A 22,268-nucleotide genomic window follows, 5' to 3' on the forward strand; every position below is an offset into this window, starting at 1 on the left:
GTTTTAAGTATCCCTATATTTCTGTTATTATGGGGCTGTCACTCAGTCAAGAGTGCGCATGCGCAGGAAGTCTAGTGGTTGATGGACCTAGCCTTGATTGTAATGGCTACCTTGTAGTGTGTTCATATAGTATAGTAAACTTTGTTAAACTGGAACCTTGTCGTTGTGTAATTTCGAGTGAACACTCTGGATTCCATGGTCATGTAACATGCTCACATAGCCAGGGTTCTCTGGAGTCCATGGTCATGTAACATGCTCACATAGCCAGGGTTCTCTGGATTCCATGGTCATGTAACATGCTCACATAGCCAGGGTTCTCTGGAGTCCATGGTCGTGAAACATGCTCACATTGCCAGGGTTCTCTGGAGTCCATGGTCATGTAACATGCTCACATAGCCAGGGTTCTCTGGAGTCCATGGTCATGTAACATGCTCACATAGCCAGGGTTCTCTGGATTCCATGGTCATGTAACATGCTCACATAGCCAGGGTTCTCTGGAGTCCATGGTCATGTAACATGCTCACATAGCCAGGGTTCTCTGGAGTCCATGGTCATGTAACATGCTCACATAGCCAGGGTTCTCTGGAGTCCATGGTCATGTAACATGCTCACATAGCCAGGGTTCTCTGGAGTCCATGGTCGTGTAACATGCTCACATAGCCAGGGTTCTCTGGAGTCCATGGTCGTGTAACATGCTCATATAGCCAGGGTTCTCTGGAGTCCATGGTCATGTAACATGCTCACATAGCCAGGGTTCTCTGGAGTCCATGGTCATGTAACATGCTCACATAGCCAGGGTTCTCTGGAGTCCATGGTCGTGTAACATGCTCACATAGCCAGGGTTCTCTGGAGTCCATGGTCATGTAACATGCTCACATAGCCAGGGTTCTCTGGAGTCCGTGGTCGTGTAACATGCTCACATAGCCAGGGTTCTCTGGAGTCCGTGGTCATGTAACATGCTCACATAGCCAGGGTTCTCTGGAGTCCATGGTCGTGTAACATGCTCACATAGCCAGGGTTCTCTGGAGTCCATGGTCGTGTAACATGCTCACATAGCCAGGGTTCTCTGGAGTCCATGGTCGTGTAACATGCTCACATAGCCAGGGTTCTCTGGAGTCCATGGTCATGTAACATGCTCACATAGCCAGGTTTCTCTGGAGTCCATGGTCATGTAACATGCTCACATAGCCAGGGTTCTCTGGAGTCCATGGTCATGTAACATGCTCACATAGCCAGGGTTCTCTGGAGTCCATGGTCATGCAACATGCTCACATAGCCAGGGTTCTCTGGAGTCCATGGTCGTGTAACATGCTCACATAGCCAGGGTTCTCTGGAGTCCATGGTCATGTAACATGCTCACATAGCCAGGGTTCTCTGGAGTCCATGGTCATGTAACATGCTCACATAGCCAGGGTTCTCTGGAGTCCGTGGTCGTGTAACATGCTCACATAGCCAGGGTTCTCTGGAGTCCGTGGTCATGTAACATGCTCACATAGCCAGGGTTCTCTGGAGTCCATGGTCGTGTAACATGCTCACATAGCCAGGGTTCTCTGGAGTCCATGGTCGTGTAACATGCTCACATAGCCAGGGTTCTCTGGAGTCCATGGTCATGTAACATGCTCACATAGCCAGGTTTCTCTGGAGTCCATGGTCATGTAACATGCTCACATAGCCAGGGTTCTCTGGAGTCCATGGTCATGTAACATGCTCACATAGCCAGGGTTCTCTGGAGTCCATGGTCATGCAACATGCTCACATAGCCAGGGTTCTCTGGAGTCCATGGTCGTGTAACATGCTCACATAGCCAGGGTTCTCTGGAGTCCATGGTCATGTAACATGCTCACATAGCCAGGGTTCTCTGGAGTCCATGGTCATGTAACATGCTCACATAGCCAGGGTTCTCTGGAGTCCGTGGTCATGTAACATGCTCACATAGCCAGGGTTCTCTGGAGTCCGTGGTCGTGTAACATGCTCACATAGCCATGGTTCTCTGGAGTCCATGGTCATGTAACATGCTCACATAGCCAGGGTTCTCTGGAGTCCATGGTCGTGTAACATGCTCACATAGCCAGGGTTCTCTGGAGTCCATGGTCATGTAACATGCTCACATAGCCAGGGTTCTCTGGAGTCCATGGTCGTGTAACATGCTCACATAGCCAGGGTTCTCTGGAGTCCATGGTCGTGTAACATGCTCACATAGCCAGGGTTCTCTGGAGTCCATGGTCAGGTAACATGCTCACATAGCCAGGATTCTCTGGAGTCCATGGTCATGTAACATGCTCATATAGCCAGGTTTCTCTGGAGTCCATGGTCATGTAACATGCTCACATAGCCAGGGTTCTCTGTAGTCCGTGGTCGTGTAACATGCTCACATAGCCAGGGTTCTCTGGATTCCATGGTCGTGTAACATGCTCACATAGCCAGGGTTCTCTGGAGTCCATGGTCATGTAACATGCTCACATAGCCAGGGTTCTCTGGAGTCCATGGTCATGTAACATGCTCACATAGCCAGGGTTCTCTGGAGTCCATGGTCGTGTAACATGCTCACATAGCCAGGGTTCTCTGGAGTCCATGGTCGTGTAACATGCTCACATAGCCAGGGTTCTCTGGAGTCCATGGTCATGTAACATGCTCACGTAGCCAGGGTTCTCTGGAGTCCATGGTCATGTAACATGCTCATACAGCCTGCATTCAGAATGCACTGTCTGTGGGCCGGGGATCAAGCGCTGGGCTGTGGACAGACCGCCAGTGAACAGGCTTGTTGAACTCCCTACAGTCAACCCCTCCAGCCAGACGGAACACTCTTTCTTTTTCTCTCTCTTCCTCTCTATCTCTCTCATTCTTTCTCTTTTTCTTGTTCTCTCTCTTGCTCTGTCTTTTTCTCTCCCTCTGTCTATCACTTGCTCACTCACTTTCTCTCTCTCTCTCTCTCTCGCTTTCTCTCTCCCTAGTTCTCACTGACTCTCTCTGATAAACAATAACAAACTCCCTGCAAAGCACACAGCTTCAAGAGAGGGATAATACCAGTCAAGCTGACATAAACCCAATGAAGACACTGTCTGATGCACGCATGCATACACACACACATCTGGAGTCCCACTGATAGGCAGCCTTCCAGTGGCCAGTCTGACCTATTTCACACTCAAGCAGCATCAGTAGCTGTCTGGCTGAGGATTGTAGACGGAAGGGAAAAAAATTAAAGCTGACCCTTATGTGTGTAAGTTCCACTCTTCAAAGAAAGATAAACTTGGGTTAGCAGCAAAATTCTGTTTTCTGAAGTTAGCTAGGTCTTGAGTCGTATCCTTCCTTCTGAGCCAGCCTTTCCACTTCTGTTGTACCAGTGTTTCCCAGAGTTAGCTAGGTCTTGAGCTGTATCCTAAGCCACCACTTTTGCCCTTCCTTCCACTCCTGTTGGTGAGAGAGTTTGAACCATAGTTAATGATCTGGAGCTTGATAGGTTACCCCATCTGTTCAGGTCTGATGCAGAGCCTCATCACAACACAGTGCAGGGGGGGGGGGGGGGGTGTCCCAAATGGCACCCAATTCCCTTTATAGTGCACTACTTTGACCAGGGTCTAAAGACCTCTGGTCTAAAGTAACACACTAATAGGGAATACGGTGCCGTTTGGGCAGGTTGACGTTTGTCATGAATTTTGGGTTTTACGCACCAGCCAAGCTTCTGGGGAGCGCAATGGTCCTCTTGATTTGTCAAGAATCTTTCCCCGGAAGCAGAACTGAACGATTTCTGCTAGATTGTGCCGCTGAAAAATCAAAAGTTGAAATTGTAGAAATTGATGAAAACCAAAATTAGCTTTTTGGTCTTAATTTAGGGTTAGCAGTGTGGTTAAGGTGATGGTTTAGTTTGGTTTCAAATCTGATTTTATGAATGTGGCTGTGCAAGCTAGGGACCACTCTACAGAGCTGCCTCCAGTACATGAGTCTTGACAATAAATGCCAACCTTTGTCATTTGGGACACAGCCCAGCTCTCCACACATGTAGAAAAGTTATCAGTACTACCTGACAACTACTCTTGGAATAGTAATGACGTTAGCTAGCAGCATTAGTATTGCTAATGGTTCCACTATAATTATTTACAAATTATTTATTTACACAAGAAAATACAAAACAATATGATGAAGGTTTAAAAGGCAAACTAAAAGAATATGCAGGAGAGGTAAGAAACCCAGATGGGATTTTAATGTTTAGAAAACAAAGCCATACAAAAATAAGTAGCAAAATAGATAATGAATAAGCGGGTAAAGAAGTAAAAAGACAATTCAAGTACAGTGCATAGAGTTGCAGTACTTGAGGTGTTCCGGGAAACTGATACAAAAACATCTTTAGGAGATGGACCTCTGTAGGAGATGGAACTCTGTAGGAGATGGACCTCTGTAGGAGATGGACCTCTGTAGGAGATGGACCACTGTAGGAGATGGACCTCTGTAGGAGATGGACCTCTGTAGGAGATGGACCTCTGTAGGAGATGGACCTCTGTAGGAGATGGACCTCTGTAGGAGATGGAACTCTGTAGGAGATGGAACTCTGTAGGAGATGGAAAATTGGCCTAGTCTTTTATGGAAAAAGAGGTGTGGAGATCGGTGTCAGTTCTAGTGGAGTAGTGGTGGACCTGAGTATTAAATGTGAGTAGCAATTTGAAAAGAAACAGTGAGTAGATTTGTTTTTTAATTTAAATACAAACAGACAGAATTGAAGTTGGTTGATGTCATATATATAGAGGATTTGAAAGCTATGGAAAGGAACTGGCACGGCTGTCTGAGTGAGTTGTATGAGTCATTTTGCCTAGGAAGGTTCTATCCTGCTTATTCTGATGCATTGAACTCCAGCCAAGACCTTCCAAGGACAAATGGCACTTAGCTGATGATGCTGCTGGCTTCGTGGCTCCCCGGAATATTTCACCCTCGGCCGCATTGCCCTGTGCTGTGCTTACTTAGGTTGAGTCCCAAATAGCACCCTATTCCCTATATATGGACTTTTATAGACCACTTTTGACCAGAGCCCTATGGGCTATAGTGCACTACATAGAGAATAGGGTGCCATTTGGGACAAAACCTTACTATACAGTAATCTAAATAAGCTGTGGGCTGGAAAAAGGTGCAAGGATATTGATTTCCCGCCGGCCGCCATCACAGCAAGGTTAATAATACAGTAGCAGCTGGTAGCTGGAGAGAGAGGGCAAGTCACTTTTATGAGTCTATAACACTCTCTCTCTCTCTCGTCTAGACTCCTCCAAGGCCAAGTACCACAGGACAGGGTACTGGGGTACACTCTCTTACAGTGGATAGGAGTAGAAGTGCCGATCCAGGATCAGTTTTGCCTCATTGATTGTTATGAATGGACAGGGGTGACCTGATCCTCAGCACTCCTACTATTGATACATACAGTACATCCCCTAGTCTGCTTTCCTGTCTGTCTGTCTCCTCAGAGTTTGTTTATCCCAGTTTCATCTCAGCACAGACTGAGGTAATCAGCTGAGAGAGTTAAGAGTGGTGCCAGCCCATCATGCTTTATTAGCATTTATACGAGTGTCTCGCCAATCATCAGGCCTGTGTAGCCAGGAGTGTGTGTGTGTGTGTGTGTGTGTGTGTGTGTGTGTGTGTGTGTGTGTGTGTGTGTGTGTGTGTGTGTGTGTGTGTGTGTGTGTGTGTGTGTGTGTGTGTGTGTGTGTGTGTGTGTGTGTGTGTGTGAACACAGAGAGAAGACTCCCCCTAACAGAGGAGCCCCTACTCCCACCCCACCCTCCGTCTCAACTAGTTGCTAACACTGTCTGTCTGGCACCCCTCCAATCACTCTCTGCCCAATTACAATCATCCATAACACCTTGTTCTCATCACTGCCGCCTCCACCCCAAAACCCTGTCTCTGCCATGTCGCTGATTTAATTTGAGGACCATCACTTCACCCCTCTCTAACAGCACCATTAAATCTCCAGCCGTCTGGTCTGACGGTGACAGCAGCCGTCATAGAAAGGGAAATCTCTCTCTCTCTCTCTTCTCTCTTCTCTCTCTCTCTCTCAGGACTGTTTGTTTTCCTAGCTTCTGTTCAGGATGGACGGCTGGCGTTTACTCATGCATTTGTTCATGACATCCATTGATATGCCGGATGCGTCCTGTATGTATCTCGGAGGGACATCTGGCGAATGCTTAAGGCGTTCCTCATCCTCAGGGAGGGAGGGGGGATGAAAAGCAACTCTGAGGAAAATCTAGTTCACAGCTACATAGACTTAGACTTGAAAGTCTATTGTTTTGTTTCAAGCTAAGTTGAGGAGGAAACTTGTCCCAAGTTGCTGCATAGCACTATACGACATCAATGTATTCCTCTGGCACTTTAGACAGCAATGTTGCAGTTTTATTCTCCTTGAAGAGAACCTCCGTAGAGATACAGATTCATGGAGCACCCACCCAGGGTCTGTCATATGATACTTCGTATTCTCCCAAAGCAGTACCCGAAGTGTACACTTGCACACTCCCCAGGTGTGACATTGTTCCTGGCTACTAACCATGGCCTCCTTTGATGGTCAAACAACCAGCATCGTGGACATGATCGTGATTAGCATCTTGTAAAATTCATGCTTGAGAATAACCCACCTCTTAGTGGTTTGTCAGTGTTTACAAAGACCGACAGACCTGGCCAAAGTCAACATTGATATCACCAACTCCAACAATTTCTATTAGATTTACCCCTGGTCTCTCATCTCAGACTGTTACTTGGCCAGAGACCACACAAAATGAGCTTCTGTTCCATATTGTAGGTATCTCACTTAGTTCCCTTGTTTGAACGATGCCTTGGTTCTACCCGATACACCCGTATAATGTCTCAATAGCAGAGCATAAACCTAGAACGTTCTCATAACCATCAACAAACTGTTTACAGCAGGTGGTAAATGTGTCGTTTGTAGACCCACAGAGAGGAATCAGGGCTGGGGAATTGATTTAAATGGGATTGGCTTAATCTACTTGAAAGCAAAAGCGATAATGCCACTATCTGGTCTGGGAAAGTATGCCTGTGGGGGACGTTAGAGGGGGCATTAGATGGAGCTAAATAGTTTTTGACTTTGGAATGACCTTCCTTCCAGGGATCTTTTGATTCACAGAACAATCAGAGGGAGTCATTGTCTCGGATCATCATCTCAGATGTGGGAAATAAATAGTCTGTCATGTGAAATGACTTTGTTTGTGGACATGATACTATTGCCAAACCCATTAATATGAATAAATACTTGATTAAGTAGATCAGTTAATCCTATTGTTTTGAGCCTCGGCTGATTCATCAGTTTAGTGCGTCTGTGTGGTTGGTGTCACCTCATCAAATGATCTTGGTTCTTCATCTCAATCTCATTTCATAGCTGTTGTTCTCCCCTGTATTCAAACCTCATCATGGTGTCACCTCCGGCCTATCCCTGCCAGCCTGCCAGGCAGCTCTTCCTGGTTCCAGGTGTTTATCTCTCTGTCACTACACTGAGGTGGGATCGATCCTCCCTGACAATAAGAGATGCTGTGTGGTGTGAGCTGACAGGATAGGAAAGCAGGAGGCTGTCTGGTGGCAGGTCTCCAGACACTGTCAACCAGAGAGAAGGAAGTTTGCTAGGTAGGGATACTGTAGGACTTGCTGCTAAAAAGCCTTTGTTTCTCTCTCTTTCCCTCCAGTAACTTCCGGTTCCTGATGATAGCATTGGCCTACGCGGTGCCTACAGGGGTGGTGGCAGGCTGGTCAGGAGTTCTGGACATGATCCTCACCCCTGCCAGAGTCAGCCAGGTAAGGAACACACACCTGACCCAACACCAATAACATGTCCGCTGAGTTTAGAACATACCAAAGATACAGATTGTCTGCAAAGTTGACGAGTCTATTCCCAATTATCCATTACTCACTTTATTCACTCTGAATGGTAGTACAGTAATAGCAGTTCTGGAAGACAATTTAGACATGTTCAAACTGATCATTACAAAGGGCATTTATTACAACAGAGTATTTATAACATCTGCTGCCAATTTCCTCCAAATTATCTGCTCTGGTACAACACACAATGAAAAACGTTCAGTGTTGGCGCTCACCTATTGAAGCACTGAAACGGGACTGCTAGCCTTCCTGAAAACATCCCCATCATCCTAAAAGCACCTGTGATGTGGCAAATTTTGGCAGAGGTGTAATTTCCCTTGCTGAAGTGAACGTTTACATGCCAAATAACACTGTATTCCATACATAGTGCACTATGGACCTTGGTCAAAAGTAGTGCACTATCTAGGGAGTAGGATGCCATTTGGGACGGAAATGGGTGTTGACTCATAATTAACCCCCAGTGGCCCATGCCATACAGTATTGACATAACTTCGAGCCCAGCATGGCAACTCAAAATATCTTCTTCACAAATTCCTTTTTACTTTCCCATCCTGGACTCATTAAAAAGCAGCAGGCCCTTGTGAATACCACTTTGAACTTCAAAACCCACCCTCAAAAAATACCTAATTACAAGTTTTTATAACTATCCTCCATTCCGCATAGGCTTGTTTGGTTGGTTGGTCCGTCCTCTTCTCTCTCCTATCGGACCATCTTCTTCTCTAAGTGTAGCTAACTTTTTAAGGGTCTAATAAAACATGGGTGGAATCCACAGCCCATGATTTGCATATGAGGAAACGTGGAGTATGTCAAGAAAGCGAGGCACTTAACACTTTAGATTCTTAGTTTAATTAGACCGGCTGCATCTCAGACCCTTCAACGGTACAGGATTAGCATCAGAGATCCAGGATGAGAGAGAACGAGAGGAGAGATGTTGGGATACAGAGCAGAGCACCCTCTACTTTTAACACGATCGTAGTGGCTCAAAGGAGACAAAAGAGGCTTCTTTTCAAGGTTACCATCAGACAGGTACTTGAGAAGAAATCACAAAGCTGTGGGATAACACACATACACCTTCGCTTCGCTATCTTTCCTTTCTGTCAGAACCCACAGGGAGTATCATCAATTCTTTATACTCTTTATGTCTTACAGTTGCATTTGTCGTCAAAAGGAAATGTTAAGGAACTTTTCTCATCCAAGTTGCCTTTATCTGGCTGTCTAAAGATGGTGTCACAAAGATGCTGCCTTACCTAAACTCTGTACAGAGTTTTTCCCAGGCTCAAAACTTAGAAACCGAGTTGTTAAAATGCATCACTATGGCAGCATTCACTCCTCAGAATGTAAGGAGTGTAAGTTTGACTTTCACTATGTTTTATGTTTGATCTTGATTTTAGAGTTTCACATTGCAAACCACACACTACTGTAAAACACATTAGCCTCCCTAACTTCCGATCCCATACAGCCTGCAAGGTGCCTTGGCACCAACAAACCATGACCATATTCTGATAAGATGCTATCAGCAGCAACATGCATTGAGGAATACAATGAGGGTAGATATAAGGTGTGACATGATATCTCTATAGATGTGACAGTCTGACACACATACTAAATGTATTTAGGTCAGGGATCAAGAGGAAAACAGTGCTGACAAAGTGGGTGATGTGATACACACACACACTCTCTCTCCCTCTACACTACACGCTGTGCGGTCCCACTGTCATCCCAGACACAGCTCTCTCTCTCTCTCTGCAGCGAGGCGATCAATACAGAGGCGCTGCTTTAGCCCCTCGTCCCCCTTCACTGCCTTCCAATCACCTCCCAGCTGCTCTCCACTTCTCCACTCAAATGCCACTTGCCAATCTTACTGCTGCCGTGTCCCTCCAGCCATTGCAGCGACCGTGCTGTTCTCTGCATTCCCATTAGCAGGCTCTGTTCTGCAGATATCAAACACTGGTTTCAATCTGCCGCCATGTAGTACATCCACCCACAGGGGAGGGGGGGGGGGGGGGGTGTGTGTGTGTGTGTGTGTGTGTGTGTGTGTGTGTGTGTATGTGTGTGTGTGTGTGTGTGTGTGTGTGTGTGTGTGTGTGTGTGTGTGCAGACAAAGCAGCCAGAGCATTTTTTTATACAAAAAAATCTGTGAAGGTGTCTACTTTGTTTTTCACCTCTGCGTCATCCTGTCTTTCCCAGAACGCACAAACCCTCACCTCCGCCGTCCCAACCTTCCTACCAGCCTTCTGAGATTGTTTCCTGTTCATTTTGTAGCTGTCCAACCTAAGATGGTTCACCCACCAGTGGCAATAACAGTGTCAACCACCACGCTGCCTAGCTGATGAGTAGTGTCCGTTTGCAGTGTCTCTAAGGTGACCCTTTCTTCCTGCTGACAGAATGCATTCTGTGACATCCCATAGCGTCTCTCTCCACACTGTGGGTGCATCCCAAATGGCAGCCTATTTCCATAGGCCTCTGGAATAGGGTGCTATTTGGGACACAACCGGTGTCTCCTCTCCACACGGGGAAGGGAAGTGATCCTATAAATAATAGACATGTATGTGGCAGCAGCTGGGGATATGTCATGAGAGAGTAGTATGCTGGGGACAGGTGGAGTTATGGGATGGTTGAAGGGGCTGGAGTTTGGAACGTGACTTGGGAAGTGTTGAGGAGATGAGGCTGAGGTAAACCTGGGCTATTGTCTGAACTCAGCAGGAGCCCTTCCTCCCTCCAGACACCCAGCCCAGTGCTAGGCAAGACAGTGTCCTGAGGCACGTAGCTCTGTGTCTCTGTACGTAATTAGCATTGTTTTAAGAACAAGGTCCCACACTGCGTTAATCACTCATATGTAATTGCTCCGTTAATGGAGAGTAAACATTAAGTCGCTACGCAGGAAAAAAACTCTGAAAGTTGATACTTCACCTGAAAGCACAGCAGTGGCTTCAGCTTTCTGATTACAGAGAGGCTTTCTGCACTGAGAAAGTCACTGTTGTACTTTTCCTGATCTAGAGTTACATCTAGCTGTGGTGGTTAATTCTGCTGCTCCCAGACAGACGGTGAACTGTAACCTTTATGCCTCTCAGAGAAGGAGTGTTAAGCTAGGATCGATTTTGACTTTGAAATAATAATGTATACGAGAGGAAACCTGTTCCTAGATTAGCACTCCTACTCTTAAATGCTTTGTGGCTATGGGCCCAGTCCGAGTGGTGGTTGGTTATGCCTCCAGACAGGCAGGCAGGCAGGCAGGCATACAGTGTACCAACTAACTTCCGTGGTGTCTTTTGATGCTCTCCGTGGTTACCTCTGAATGAATTAGCATGGCAATGCCATCGTGTCGTGCAACACCCACGGGTAAGTGCCATGATTACTGGCCTAAAAGGCTCAGAAACAAGAGAAAATTAAAGAAAGACAAATAAGTGAATGTGCCAGGAGCCTGAAGCCCTGGCTTCCACACCATACATAACTTCGGCACGGAAACCATTTCCTGGTTATTGACACAGTAGTAACAACACTGATGATTATTAAGCTGAGCACGGACAAATCAGGCCTGTTCGGCTGCATCTAGGACTGAGCATATTGCAGTTAATTAACCACACACACACACACACACACACACACACACACACACACACACACACACACACACACACACACACACACACACACACACACACACACACACACACACACTGCTATGATCTCTTCCTTGACACTTAAATAGCATGCAGAACGATTTGCATTCAGCTTCACAACCTTTGTACTTTTTCAAGAAAGTTTCAGAAAAGGCCTCTAGATGCTTTATTTACATTCTGGTCTCATCTTGTTTATACCCACATCTGGCCTCTTTCAACGTGGCTCCTCTTTTTTTCTACCTGAGTTATAGCGTAAGGTAGATTGATGTGAACCGCAGCACACCTTCCTTGGCACTCAGCTTCCCCAGAGAGGTGTTTGTGTGAGAGCGTGTGTGTTGTGTGGGTGACACATTGGCCTCCGTCTGTGATGCAGTCAGTCGCTCATGCTGATGCTGCAGCAGCAGACCCTGGTGAATGCTTCAGTAGGGAACACTGTAGAAAAACCTTTTGCAACACAAATCTAACATCTGTCTTCCTATTGGGCAAGTTGTGGGAGTGTTTCCCTGCTTGGCTCTGTTTTCTCCCTACAGAACAAGACCCTGGTCATAATGTCTGTTTTTTCTTCTCCATCTGTCAGAGCAGGCGTTTGTCTCTGATGAATCATCACATTGACACCACCAGCCATTGACTCCCACCACTATCAGAATACAGGGTTGCAATTTACCCTGGGCTTGATTGACCGTTTTCCCCAGTCTTCAGACACAGTGCCTGCTCTCTGTTTAGCCTCGGTCCCCTGAGCCGTGTTTGGCATGCTGAACATGGAATAATGCTCCTCTCTTTCTGTCTCTCATTCTCACTTCCACACTCTCTTCCTTGCTATCTCGTTCTCTGTCAATACCCTCATTCTCTCTCGATCTCTCCTTTTGTATCCATCTATCTCTCTCTCTGTCTGTTTCTCAAGGTGGATGCTGGCTGGATCGGGTTCTGGTCCATTGTGGGCGGCTGTGTGTTTGGAGTGGCCATGGCCAGGTAAGCAACAGAAACAGCAGACCATTTCCATGTGGTTTAGCATTGTAGCATGACTTGTCCTGAATGTGCCCACAAATAACCCCTGATGGGGTGTCAGATATTTGATGTCCTGAAAGGCCCCGGACAGTTTTCTGACTTGAGATCCGTTCGCTGAACTCAGATTTTCTCCTATTGACGTCACTGAATGAATTTTGTGAAAGTCTGAGTTGAGTGTGCTTATCTCAACGGTGAATCCGGCTTCTAGTTAGAGGTTGTCTGGAGTAGGCCCAGTACAGACTGAAGGTAGGCTGGGCTTGGACTGAGCCTGACTACCAACAGCTAGCTCTGTCCAGCGATGTGTGAGGAGAGATCTTCCCATTAATAAGCCTGTCTCATCATTTCAGTCCTAAACCATCTCCTTGGACCAGGTGAGCCGTCAAATTGGAGGATAAGCATTTATCGTGAACTCCATACACTCGCTTAGTATCTTCAGATTAAGTATGCATGAAAATACACGGCCCATGTTTGGTCGTAATAGCTTTGGCTCTGCCTCCAAGGCCTGTCAACAAGATTAGCAACTAGAAACCCATTACTAAGCATGTTCACAGGAATAAATGAGTCTATTACTCTGTCTGCTTATGCTGCATTCCAGTCTGGTTCTCTCACTTTCTTGAAACATTACTGTGTTTAGTGGTATTGGAGGGGGGTAGGAGTCTCAGGGTGTGTCCTAAATGTCTATGAGCTCTGGTCAAAAGTTGTCCACTACATAGGGAAAAGGGTGCAATTTGGGAGGCGCCTGCAGTCTCAAACCCCTTAGCTCGCCTCATCCACTCCTTCCCTCCATCTCTCTTAGTGTATTAAATCCATGGTTGTTGTGATAGACGGAGGTGAGTAAGTGAATGCTAATGCAATGGGCCACATCTCTCTAGCTGATGGATAGACTGACTCACCGTAGGCCCCAAACTGTGGACTCTGCAAAAGGAAGGGATCCGTCGTCCAGCTGACATGTATATGCTCATCGCCCGGTCCAATCTGCACTTCCAGGCAGGGCCAAAGTCTCACAACGCTGTAATTAGGAAAACTAGGCCATAACTCCAGCCTTGATTCATGGAACTGTTCTGTTCTTGGTATAGGCTGGAGTGGACTGGAGCAATCTAACAAACTATTGTGTGTTAAATATAGATCCATGGTTAAAACCTTTTGTCAATAGGGGGCGCAGTTAGCATTTTTTTTTCTGGGTGTCGCCAAATTAAACTGCCTCGTGCTCAATTCTTGATCGTACAATATGCATATTATTCATTCTATTGGATAGAAAACACTCTCTAGTTTATATAGCCGTTGGAATTTTGTCTGTGGGTGACCCAGAACTCTTTCTACAGCGAAATCCATGACAGGTACTGCGATGGTCTGAGAGCGAAGCTCTGATTTCAGATCAGTTTTAAAAGTCTGTGTATATCCTATGGAACGACATGAACTGCACCCGCCTTCCCCTGGATGTCAGTAACCAATGAGAAGTGGAATGGGCTTTCTGCGTAGCTCTCAGAGGTTATAAAAGGCCAAGGAGTGAGGGTAGCCTTTCTTTCGACTCTGGCCATTACGCAGAAGAGGACCTCGGGATGCCATTTTCAAAGGCTCGGTTATCAACGTGAAATGTATCCGTCTGTAACTTAATTCGATATAGGAGTTAGAAACATCATAACGTAGTTCATTTAAACCGTTTTATAGCAATTTATATCCGTTTAGTGAGATTTTGAGGAATTTCTATGTGATGCTCTTTGAAGCTTTGGGCACGTTTCGGGGTCCCGGTCGAACGTTAGTGGGCATTTCGACGGACAGAGGACATCTTTCGACCAAAAGAAGATTAGACCCAAGAAAGGATACATTGCCCAAGAATCTGATGGAAAATCACCTCATAGTAAGAAATATTTAATATGATAAATCGTTGTTCTGTCGAAATATTTTAAACGCATATTCCGCCATTTTGTTTGCTATAGCTTCGCTTGGCGAACCCTGTATTGCACAGTAAGGATAATTTTAGAAATGTAAATCAGCGATTGCATTAAGAACTAATTTGTCTTTCGATTCCTGTCAACCCTGTATTTTTTAGTCAAGTATATGATTAGCTTTCGATTAAACTAGATCACTATGAAAGATGGCGTCCGACATATTGAGGCTTGATTTGCTACTATTTTCATTGTATAACCACGTTTTTTTATGGCTAAATATGCACATTTTCGAACAAACAATATATGTATGTTGTAATATGATGTTACAGGAGTGTCATCGGAAGAATTCTGAAAAGGTTAGTGAAAAAAATTATATCTTTTGGCGATGATAACGATATCGCTCCCTTTGGCTTGAATTCATGCTGGGGTGACTTTTGCACATGTGGTATGCTAACTTATCGATTTATTGTGTTTTCGCTGTAAAACGCTTAGAAAATCTGAAATATTGTCTGAAATCACAAGATCTGTGTCTTTCCATTGCTATGCTTTGTCTATTTTTATGAAATGTTTTATGATGAGTAAATTGGTCATACACGTTGCTCTCTGTAGTAATTCTAGTCGCTTTGGTGAGATTTGTGATGGTGGCTGCAATGGCAATCTATGATTTATACCTGAAATATGCACATTTTTCTAACAAAACCTATCCTATACCATAAATATGTTATCAGACTGTCATCTGATGAGGTTTTTTCTTGGTTAGTGGCTATCAATATCTTAGTTTAGCCGAATTGGTGATAGCTACTGATGTTGAGAGAAAATGGTGGACAAGAAAAATTGTGATTTTTGCTAACGTGTTTAGCTAATAGATTTACATATTGTGTCTTCCCTGTAAAACATTTTAAAAATCTGAAATGGTGTCTGAATTCACAAGATCTGTGTCTTTCCATTGCTATGCTTTGTCTATTTTGAAGCTTCCGATCCCGGATCCGGGTTTCTGAGGCAGTAAAAGTTAATCAGGGTTGGGTAAGGTTTGCTAATGTTTGCAATCTCAGTAGATGTTGATGTCATGGCAGAGAAACGGAAACTAACTCATTAAAGAGTCTGTCAGCCAGTTGATTGGCTTCCTTCTCACGTCTGACTTAATTGGGCGTCTGTTGGCGGTTAGCTTGGGGAGCTGATCTGAGCAGAGCGGTGCTTCGGGTGGGGTTGCGTTCCATGTATGTGTTTGTTTGGGTTTTGCTGTGATTGGTGATGTGTTGTGTTTGGGAAGCACAGTAGCAGATGCCCCTGTTTACCTCTATAATACTGGGTCCTTTGTGGAACCATTAATGATCATTTGCCTGACGGTTTGGTGTTGATGGAGCTGCTGAGTTACAGTACAGAGCACACGCGCACACACACACACACACACACACACACACACACACACACTCTCTCGTGCCTGAACGTAAGTTATAACACACCTCTGTCTCACCTTACACCACACACACATCAGAGAGCAGCTTGCCACAGGCAGCAGAAATTCAAGAACTTTTGCTGCAGGTGTTATGGTTGCAAATACTAAGTGGTTTGCTTTCCGGGAGGGCTTTGTGATAGCCAAACACACTCACTCCACAACACACACACATGATTCCTAATATTTCTTCCCCCTGAGATGCTCCCACCACTAGATGGATGGCAGTATTTGTCACTGTGGGGGCAATTAGCGACAGGTGCTCAGAGGTGTGTCTGTCTGTGTCTGTCTGTGTCTGTCTGTGTCTGTCTGTGTCTGTCTGTGTGTGTGTCGTGCGTCAGAGACACATTTGACAAATGAGCCTGCGCCGTTTAATTGTCGGCCAGCAGCTTGTGGTTGGTGCTAAACTGCTGCTTTAAGACCATACCTGGAACAGAACAGAGCTGGTGGAAATGAATAATAATAACCACCTCCCATTATCCTTTGTCAAACATTATCCCCACCATTATAAGCCAAGCCCCATTATCAACCTGAGGAGCGACACGGGGGAAGGGAGGGAGGGAGAGGGGAAGGGAGGGAGGCAGGAGGGAAGGGAGGGAGGGAGGTGGAAGAGTTTTTAACCACATTAACTGCCACTAGAGACCTGAGAGATGATCAGGTATTTATCTTAGATAAACGAGGGGTAAACAAGATATTTAAAATGGGAAATGGAAATAACTGAATTTGTTTTGGCCGTTGTCTGTCAGTGATATCATTACGGCCATCTATCAGACTGGTTTGTTCATTTAGTACATGCCCTTGTCTTGGTACAGAATGGAGACAAATAGACCTAATAATGATAATGTCGAATGGAATCAGAATTGAATTATTCCTGCAGTTAGCCAGAGGAGAATGCACAAAATAAAATCTGGTGCCAGAGGAGATTTAAGCGTCACTATCTTCTAGCCAATAAATCTGACACAACTGTTATTGATGTGCTTTTAATTTAGACATTACCTCACAGCAAGATAGGTGTACAGTATGCTCCAGTCTTGTCAGCTGACATTATAGGGCATAAAGGAGTCTTGAAATATACTACTTAGATGCATGCTGCATTTATTGCAGGTGTCTGTAAACAAATTAGATGTGAGACGGCGGAGATTAGTAATTATGATACTGGTGGTGTAGGGTAGTGGTTCTCAAACCTCTTCTCGGAGACCCCAGACATTTCACTATTTTGTAATAGCCCCGAACTAACTCACCTGGCTTACCTATTCAAAGGCTTGATGATAGATGACAAGTTGAATCAGGTGTGCTAGCTCTGGAATAGATCAAATACATGGAATGGCTGCGGGTCCCTGAGGAGAGGTTTAGGAACCACTGATGTAGAGGACCATTAACTGTGCTCCTCTACCCAGTGAGACAAGGGTTTGGCTGGGTGTAGGTGGCGTATAGAATATGATACTGGTGCTGGTTAGGTAGAGGACTTAGCTGTGGTCCTCTACCCAGAGAGGAGAGGGGTTGACTGGGTAGGTGCAGGGCTGTAGTCTCTGGCACAGCCAGGGGAGAGTTGGAGCTAGTGGCAGATGGGTAGGAGCAGAGGCTGGCTTTGGCTGGGGAATGAGAGAGCAGACTGGGCAGTGCTTGCCTGTCTCTGCCAAAGCACCTCCCTCCATGGCCCAGCATCCCTGTTGTGTTTTCTTCCAAAGGGTACATGTTAGTCAGACTGCTCTGTCCATTCATGAATAGAAAGTCGATCCTAGATGTATTTTTCACTCAGACAGAACACTATGGGGGTCATACTATCAGACAGTCTGAGTGACATACGGTTCCTAGCCACACACAGACAGTGCAAAATAAATGGTTTGAAGCTAAATAGTTTTGTTGTCTGTGAGGCTGTCCAAAACGGATTTCCCTGCTACAGTTTTATTGAACTCTGAGAGACTGTTTGACAAATTCAACATTTCCTGCGGGTGTTTTTTCACAAATAGTTCTTTGTTGGGTTGAACAATATTTCTGAAGCATCTTGTCTGAGCACAACAAAACAAAGGCAATTAGTGTCTTTCCACTACGAGCTTCAATATGTGCGTTGTCGAACAGTTAGGAGTAAACCTTGTCAGTCCAGGAGTAAACCTTGTCAGTCCAGGAGTAAACCTTGTCAGTCCAGGAGTAAACCTTGTCAGTCCAGGAGTAAACCCTGTCAGTCCAGGAGTAAACCTTGTCAGTCCAGGAGTAAACCTTGTCAGTCCAGGAGTAAACCCTGTCAGTCCAGGAGTAAACCTTGTCAGTCCAGGAGTAAACCCTGTCAGTCCAGGAGTAAACCTTGTCAGTCCAGGAGTAAACCTTGTCAGTCCAGGAGTAAACCTTGTCAGTCCAGGAGTAAACCCTGTCAGTCCAGGAGTAAACCTTGTCAGTCCAGGAGTAAACCTTGTCAGTCCAGGAGTAAACCCTGTCAGTCCAGGAGTAAACCTTGTCAGTCCAGGAGTAAACCCTGTCAGTCCAGGAGTAAACCTTGTCAGTCCAGGAGTAAACCTTGTCAGTCCAGGAGTAAACCTTGTCAGTCCAGGAGTAAACCTTGTCAGTCCAGGAGTAAACCCTGTCAGTCCAGGAGTAAACCTTGTCAGTCCAGGAGTAAACCCTGTCAGTCCAGGAGTAAACCTTGTCAGTCCAGGAGTAAACCTTGTCAGTCCAGGAGTAAACCTGGTCAGTCCAGGAGTAAACCCTGTCAGTCCAGGAGTAAACCTTGTCAGTCCAGGAGTAAACCTTGTCAGTCCAGGAGTAAACCCTGTCAGTCCAGGAGTAAACCTTGTCAGTCCAGGAGTAAACCTTGTCAGTCCAGGAGAAAACCTTGTCAGTCCAGGAGTAAACCTTGTCAGTCCAGGAGTAAACCTTGTCAGTTAAACCCTGTCAGTCCAGGAGTAAACCCTGTCAGTCCAGGAGTAAACCCTGTCAGTCCAGGAGTAAACCCTGTCAGTCCAGGAGTAAACCCTGTCAGTCCAGGAGTAAACCCTGTCAGTCCAGGAGTAAACCTTGTCAGTCCAGGAGTAAACCTTGTCAGTCCAGGAGTAAACCTTGTCAGTCCAGGAGTAAACCTTGTCAGTCCAGGAGTAAACCTTGTCAGTCCAGGATGTCAGTCCAGGAGTAAACCCTGTCAGTCCAGGAGTAAACCCTGTCAGTCCAGGAGTAAACCCTGTCAGTCCAGGAGTAAACCCTGTCAGTCCAGGAGTAAACCCTGTCAGTCCAGGAGTAAACCCTGTCAGTCCAGGAGTAAACCCTGTCAGTCCAGGAGTAAACCTTGTCAGTCCAGGAGTAAACCCTGTCAGCCCAGGAGTAAACCCTGTCAGTCCAGGAGTAAACCCTGTCAGTCCAGGAGTAAACCTTGTCAGTCCAGGAGTAAACCTTGTCAGTCCAGGAGTAAACCCTGTCAGCCCAGGAGTAAACCCTGTCAGTCCAGGAGTAAACCCTGTCAGTCCAGGAGTAAACCTTGTCAGTCCAGGAGTAAACCTTGTCAGTCCAGGAGTAAACCTTGTCAGTCCAGGAGTAAACCCTGTCAGTCCAGGAGTAAACCCTGTCAGTCCAGGAGTAAACCCTGTCAGTCCAGGAGTAAACCCTGTCAGTCCAGGAGTAAACCTTGTCAGTCCAGGAGTAAACCTTGTCAGTCCAGGAGTAAACCTTGTCATTCCAGGAGTAAACCTTGTCAGTCCAGGAGTAAACCTTGTCAGTCCAGGAGTAAACCTTGTCAGTCCAGGAGTAAACCTTGTCAGTCCAGGAGTAAACCCTGTCAGTCCAGGAGTAAACCTTGTCAGTCCAGGAGTAAACCTTGTCAGTCCAGGAGTAAACCTTGTCAGTCCAGGAGTAAACCTTGTCAGTCCAGGAGTAAACCTTGTCAGTCCAGGAGTAAACCTTGTCAGTCCAGGAGTAAACCCTGTCAGTCCAGGAGTAAACCTTGTCAGTCCAGGAGTAAACCTTGTCAGTCCAGGAGTAAACCTTGTCAGTCCAGGATGTCAGTCCAGGAGTAAACCCTGTCAGTCCAGGAGTAAACCCTGTCAGTCCAGGAGTAAACCCTGTCAGTCCAGGAGTAAACCCTGTCAGTCCAGGAGTAAACCCTGTCAGTCCAGGAGTAAACCTTGTCAGTCCAGGAGTAAACCTTGTCAGTCCCGGAGTAAACCTTGTCAGTCCAGGAGTAAACCTTGTCAGTCCAGGATGTCAGTCCAGGAGTAAACCCTGTCAGTCCAGGAGTAAACCCTGTCAGTCCAGGAGTAAACCCTGTCAGTCCAGTAGTAAACCCTGTCAGTCCATGTGTAAACCTTGTCAGTCCAGGAGTAAACCCTGTCAGTCCAGGAGTAAACCCTGTCAGTCCAGGAGTAAACCCTGTCAGTCCAGGAGTAAACCTTGTCAGTCCAGGAGTAAACCTTGTCAGTCCAGGAGTAAACCCTGTCAGCCCAGGAGTAAACCCTGTCAGTCCAGGAGTAAACCCTGTCAGTCCAGGAGTAAACCTTGTCAGTCCAGGAGTAAACCTTGTCAGTCCAGGAGTAAACCTTGTCAGTCCAGGAGTAAACCCTGTCAGTCCAGGAGTAAACCCTGTCAGTCCAGGAGTAAACCCTGTCAGTCCAGGAGTAAACCCTGTCAGTCCAGGAGTAAACCTTGTCAGTCCAGGAGTAAACCTTGTCAGTCCAGGACTAAACCTTGTCAGTCCAGGAGTAAACCTTGTCAGTCCAGGAGTAAACCTTGTCAGTCCAGGAGTAAACCTTGTCAGTCCAGGAGTAAACCTTGTCAGTCCAGGAGTAAACCCTGTCAGTCCAGGAGTAAACCTTGTCAGTCCAGGAGTAAACCTTGTCAGTCCAGAAGTAAACCTTGTCAGTCCAGGGTGTCAGTCCAGGAGTAAACCTTGTCAGTCCAGGAGTAAACCCTGTCAGTCCAGGAGTAAACCCTGTCAGTCCAGGAGTAAACCTTATCAGTCCAGGAGTAAACCCTGTCAGTCCAGGAGTAAACCCTGTCAGTCCAGGAGTAAACCTTGTCAGTCCAGGAGTAAACCCTGTCAGCCCAGGAGTAAACCCTGTCAGTCCAGGAGTAAACCTTGTCAGTCCAGGAGTAAACCTTGTCAGTCCAGGAGTAAACCCTGTCAGTCCAGGAGTAAACCTTGTCAGTCCAGGAGTAAACCTTGTCAGTCCAGGAGTAAACCTTGTCAGTCCAGGAGTAAACCTTGTCAGTCCAGGATGTCAGTCCAGGAGTAAACCTTGTCAGTCCAGGAGTAAACCTTATCAGTCCAGGAGTAAACCCTGTCAGTCCAGGAGTAAACCCTGTCAGTCCAGGAGTAAACCCTGTCAGTCCAGGAGTAAACCTTGTCAGTCCAGGAGTAAACCTTGTCAGTCCAGGAGTAAACCCTGTCAGCCCAGGAGTAAACCCTGTCAGTCCAGGAGTAAACCTTGTCAGTCCAGGAGTAAACCTTGTCAGTCCAGGAGTAAACCTTGTCAGTCCAGGAGTAAACCTTGTCAGTCCAGGAGTAAACCTTGTCAGTCCAGGAGTAAACCCTGTCAGTCCAGGAGTAAACCCTGTCAGTCCAGGAGTAAACCTTATCAGTCCAGGAGTAAACCCTGTCAGTCCAGGAGTAAACCCTGTCAGTCCAGGAGTAAACCTTGTCAGCCCAGGAGTAAACCCTGTCAGCCCAGGAGTAAACCCTGTCAGTCCAGGAGTAAACCCTGTCAGTCCAGGAGTAAACCTTGTCAGTCCAGGAGTAAACCTTGTCAGTCCAGGAGTAAACCCTGTCAGTCCAGGAGTAAACCTTGTCAGTCCAGGAGTAAACCTTGTCAGTCCAGGAGTAAACCTTGTCAGTCCAGGAGTAAACCTTGTCAGTCCAGGAGTAAACCTTGTCAGTCCAGGATGTCAGTCCAGGAGTAAACCTTGTCAGTCCAGGAGTAAACCCTGTCAGTCCAGGAGTAAACCCTGTCAGTCCAGGAGTAAACCTTATCAGTCCAGGAGTAAACCCTGTCAGTCCAGGAGTAAACCCTGTCAGTCCAGGAGTAAACCTTGTCAGTCCAGGAGTAAACCCTGTCAGCCCAGGAGTAAACCCTGTCAGCCCAGGAGTAAACCCTGTCAGTCCAGGAGTAAACCCTGTCAGTCCAGGAGTAAACCTTGTCAGTCCAGGAGTAAACCTTGTCAGTCCAGGAGTAAACCTTGTCAGTCCAGGAGTAAACCTTGTCAGTCCAGGAGTAAACCTTGTCAGTCCAGGAGTAAACCTTGTCAGTCCAGGAGTAAACCCTGTCAGTCCAGGAGTAAACCCTGTCAGTCCAGGAGTAAACCCTGTCAGTCCAGGAGTAAACCCTGTCAGTCCAGGAGTAAACCTTGTCAGTCCAGGAGTAAACCCTGTCAGTCCAGGAGTAAACCCTGTCAGTCCAGGAGTAAACCCTGTCAGTCCAGGAGTAAACCCTGTCAGTCCAGGAGTAAACCTTGTCAGTCCAGGAGTAA

At 46.3% G+C, this 22,268-nt stretch overlaps 1 protein-coding gene across 1 annotated transcript in view; it reads left to right on the forward strand.

Annotated features, from left to right (window-relative positions):
- LOC129821105 (solute carrier family 49 member 4-like) overlaps positions 1-22,268 on the forward strand; it is a 72,647-nt gene that overhangs the window by 29,311 nt on the left and 21,068 nt on the right. Inside the window, exons 5-6 of the mRNA XM_055878402.1 lie at positions 7,665-7,773; positions 12,379-12,446. Coding sequence (XP_055734377.1) covers positions 7,665-7,773; positions 12,379-12,446 — 177 coding nt within the window. The remainder of the gene's footprint in view (positions 1-7,664; positions 7,774-12,378; positions 12,447-22,268) is intronic.

The sequence above is a fragment of the Salvelinus fontinalis genome, chromosome 23 (assembly GCF_029448725.1).
Source record: "Salvelinus fontinalis isolate EN_2023a chromosome 23, ASM2944872v1, whole genome shotgun sequence".
In the NCBI taxonomy this organism is placed as follows: Eukaryota; Metazoa; Chordata; class Actinopteri; order Salmoniformes; family Salmonidae; genus Salvelinus; species Salvelinus fontinalis.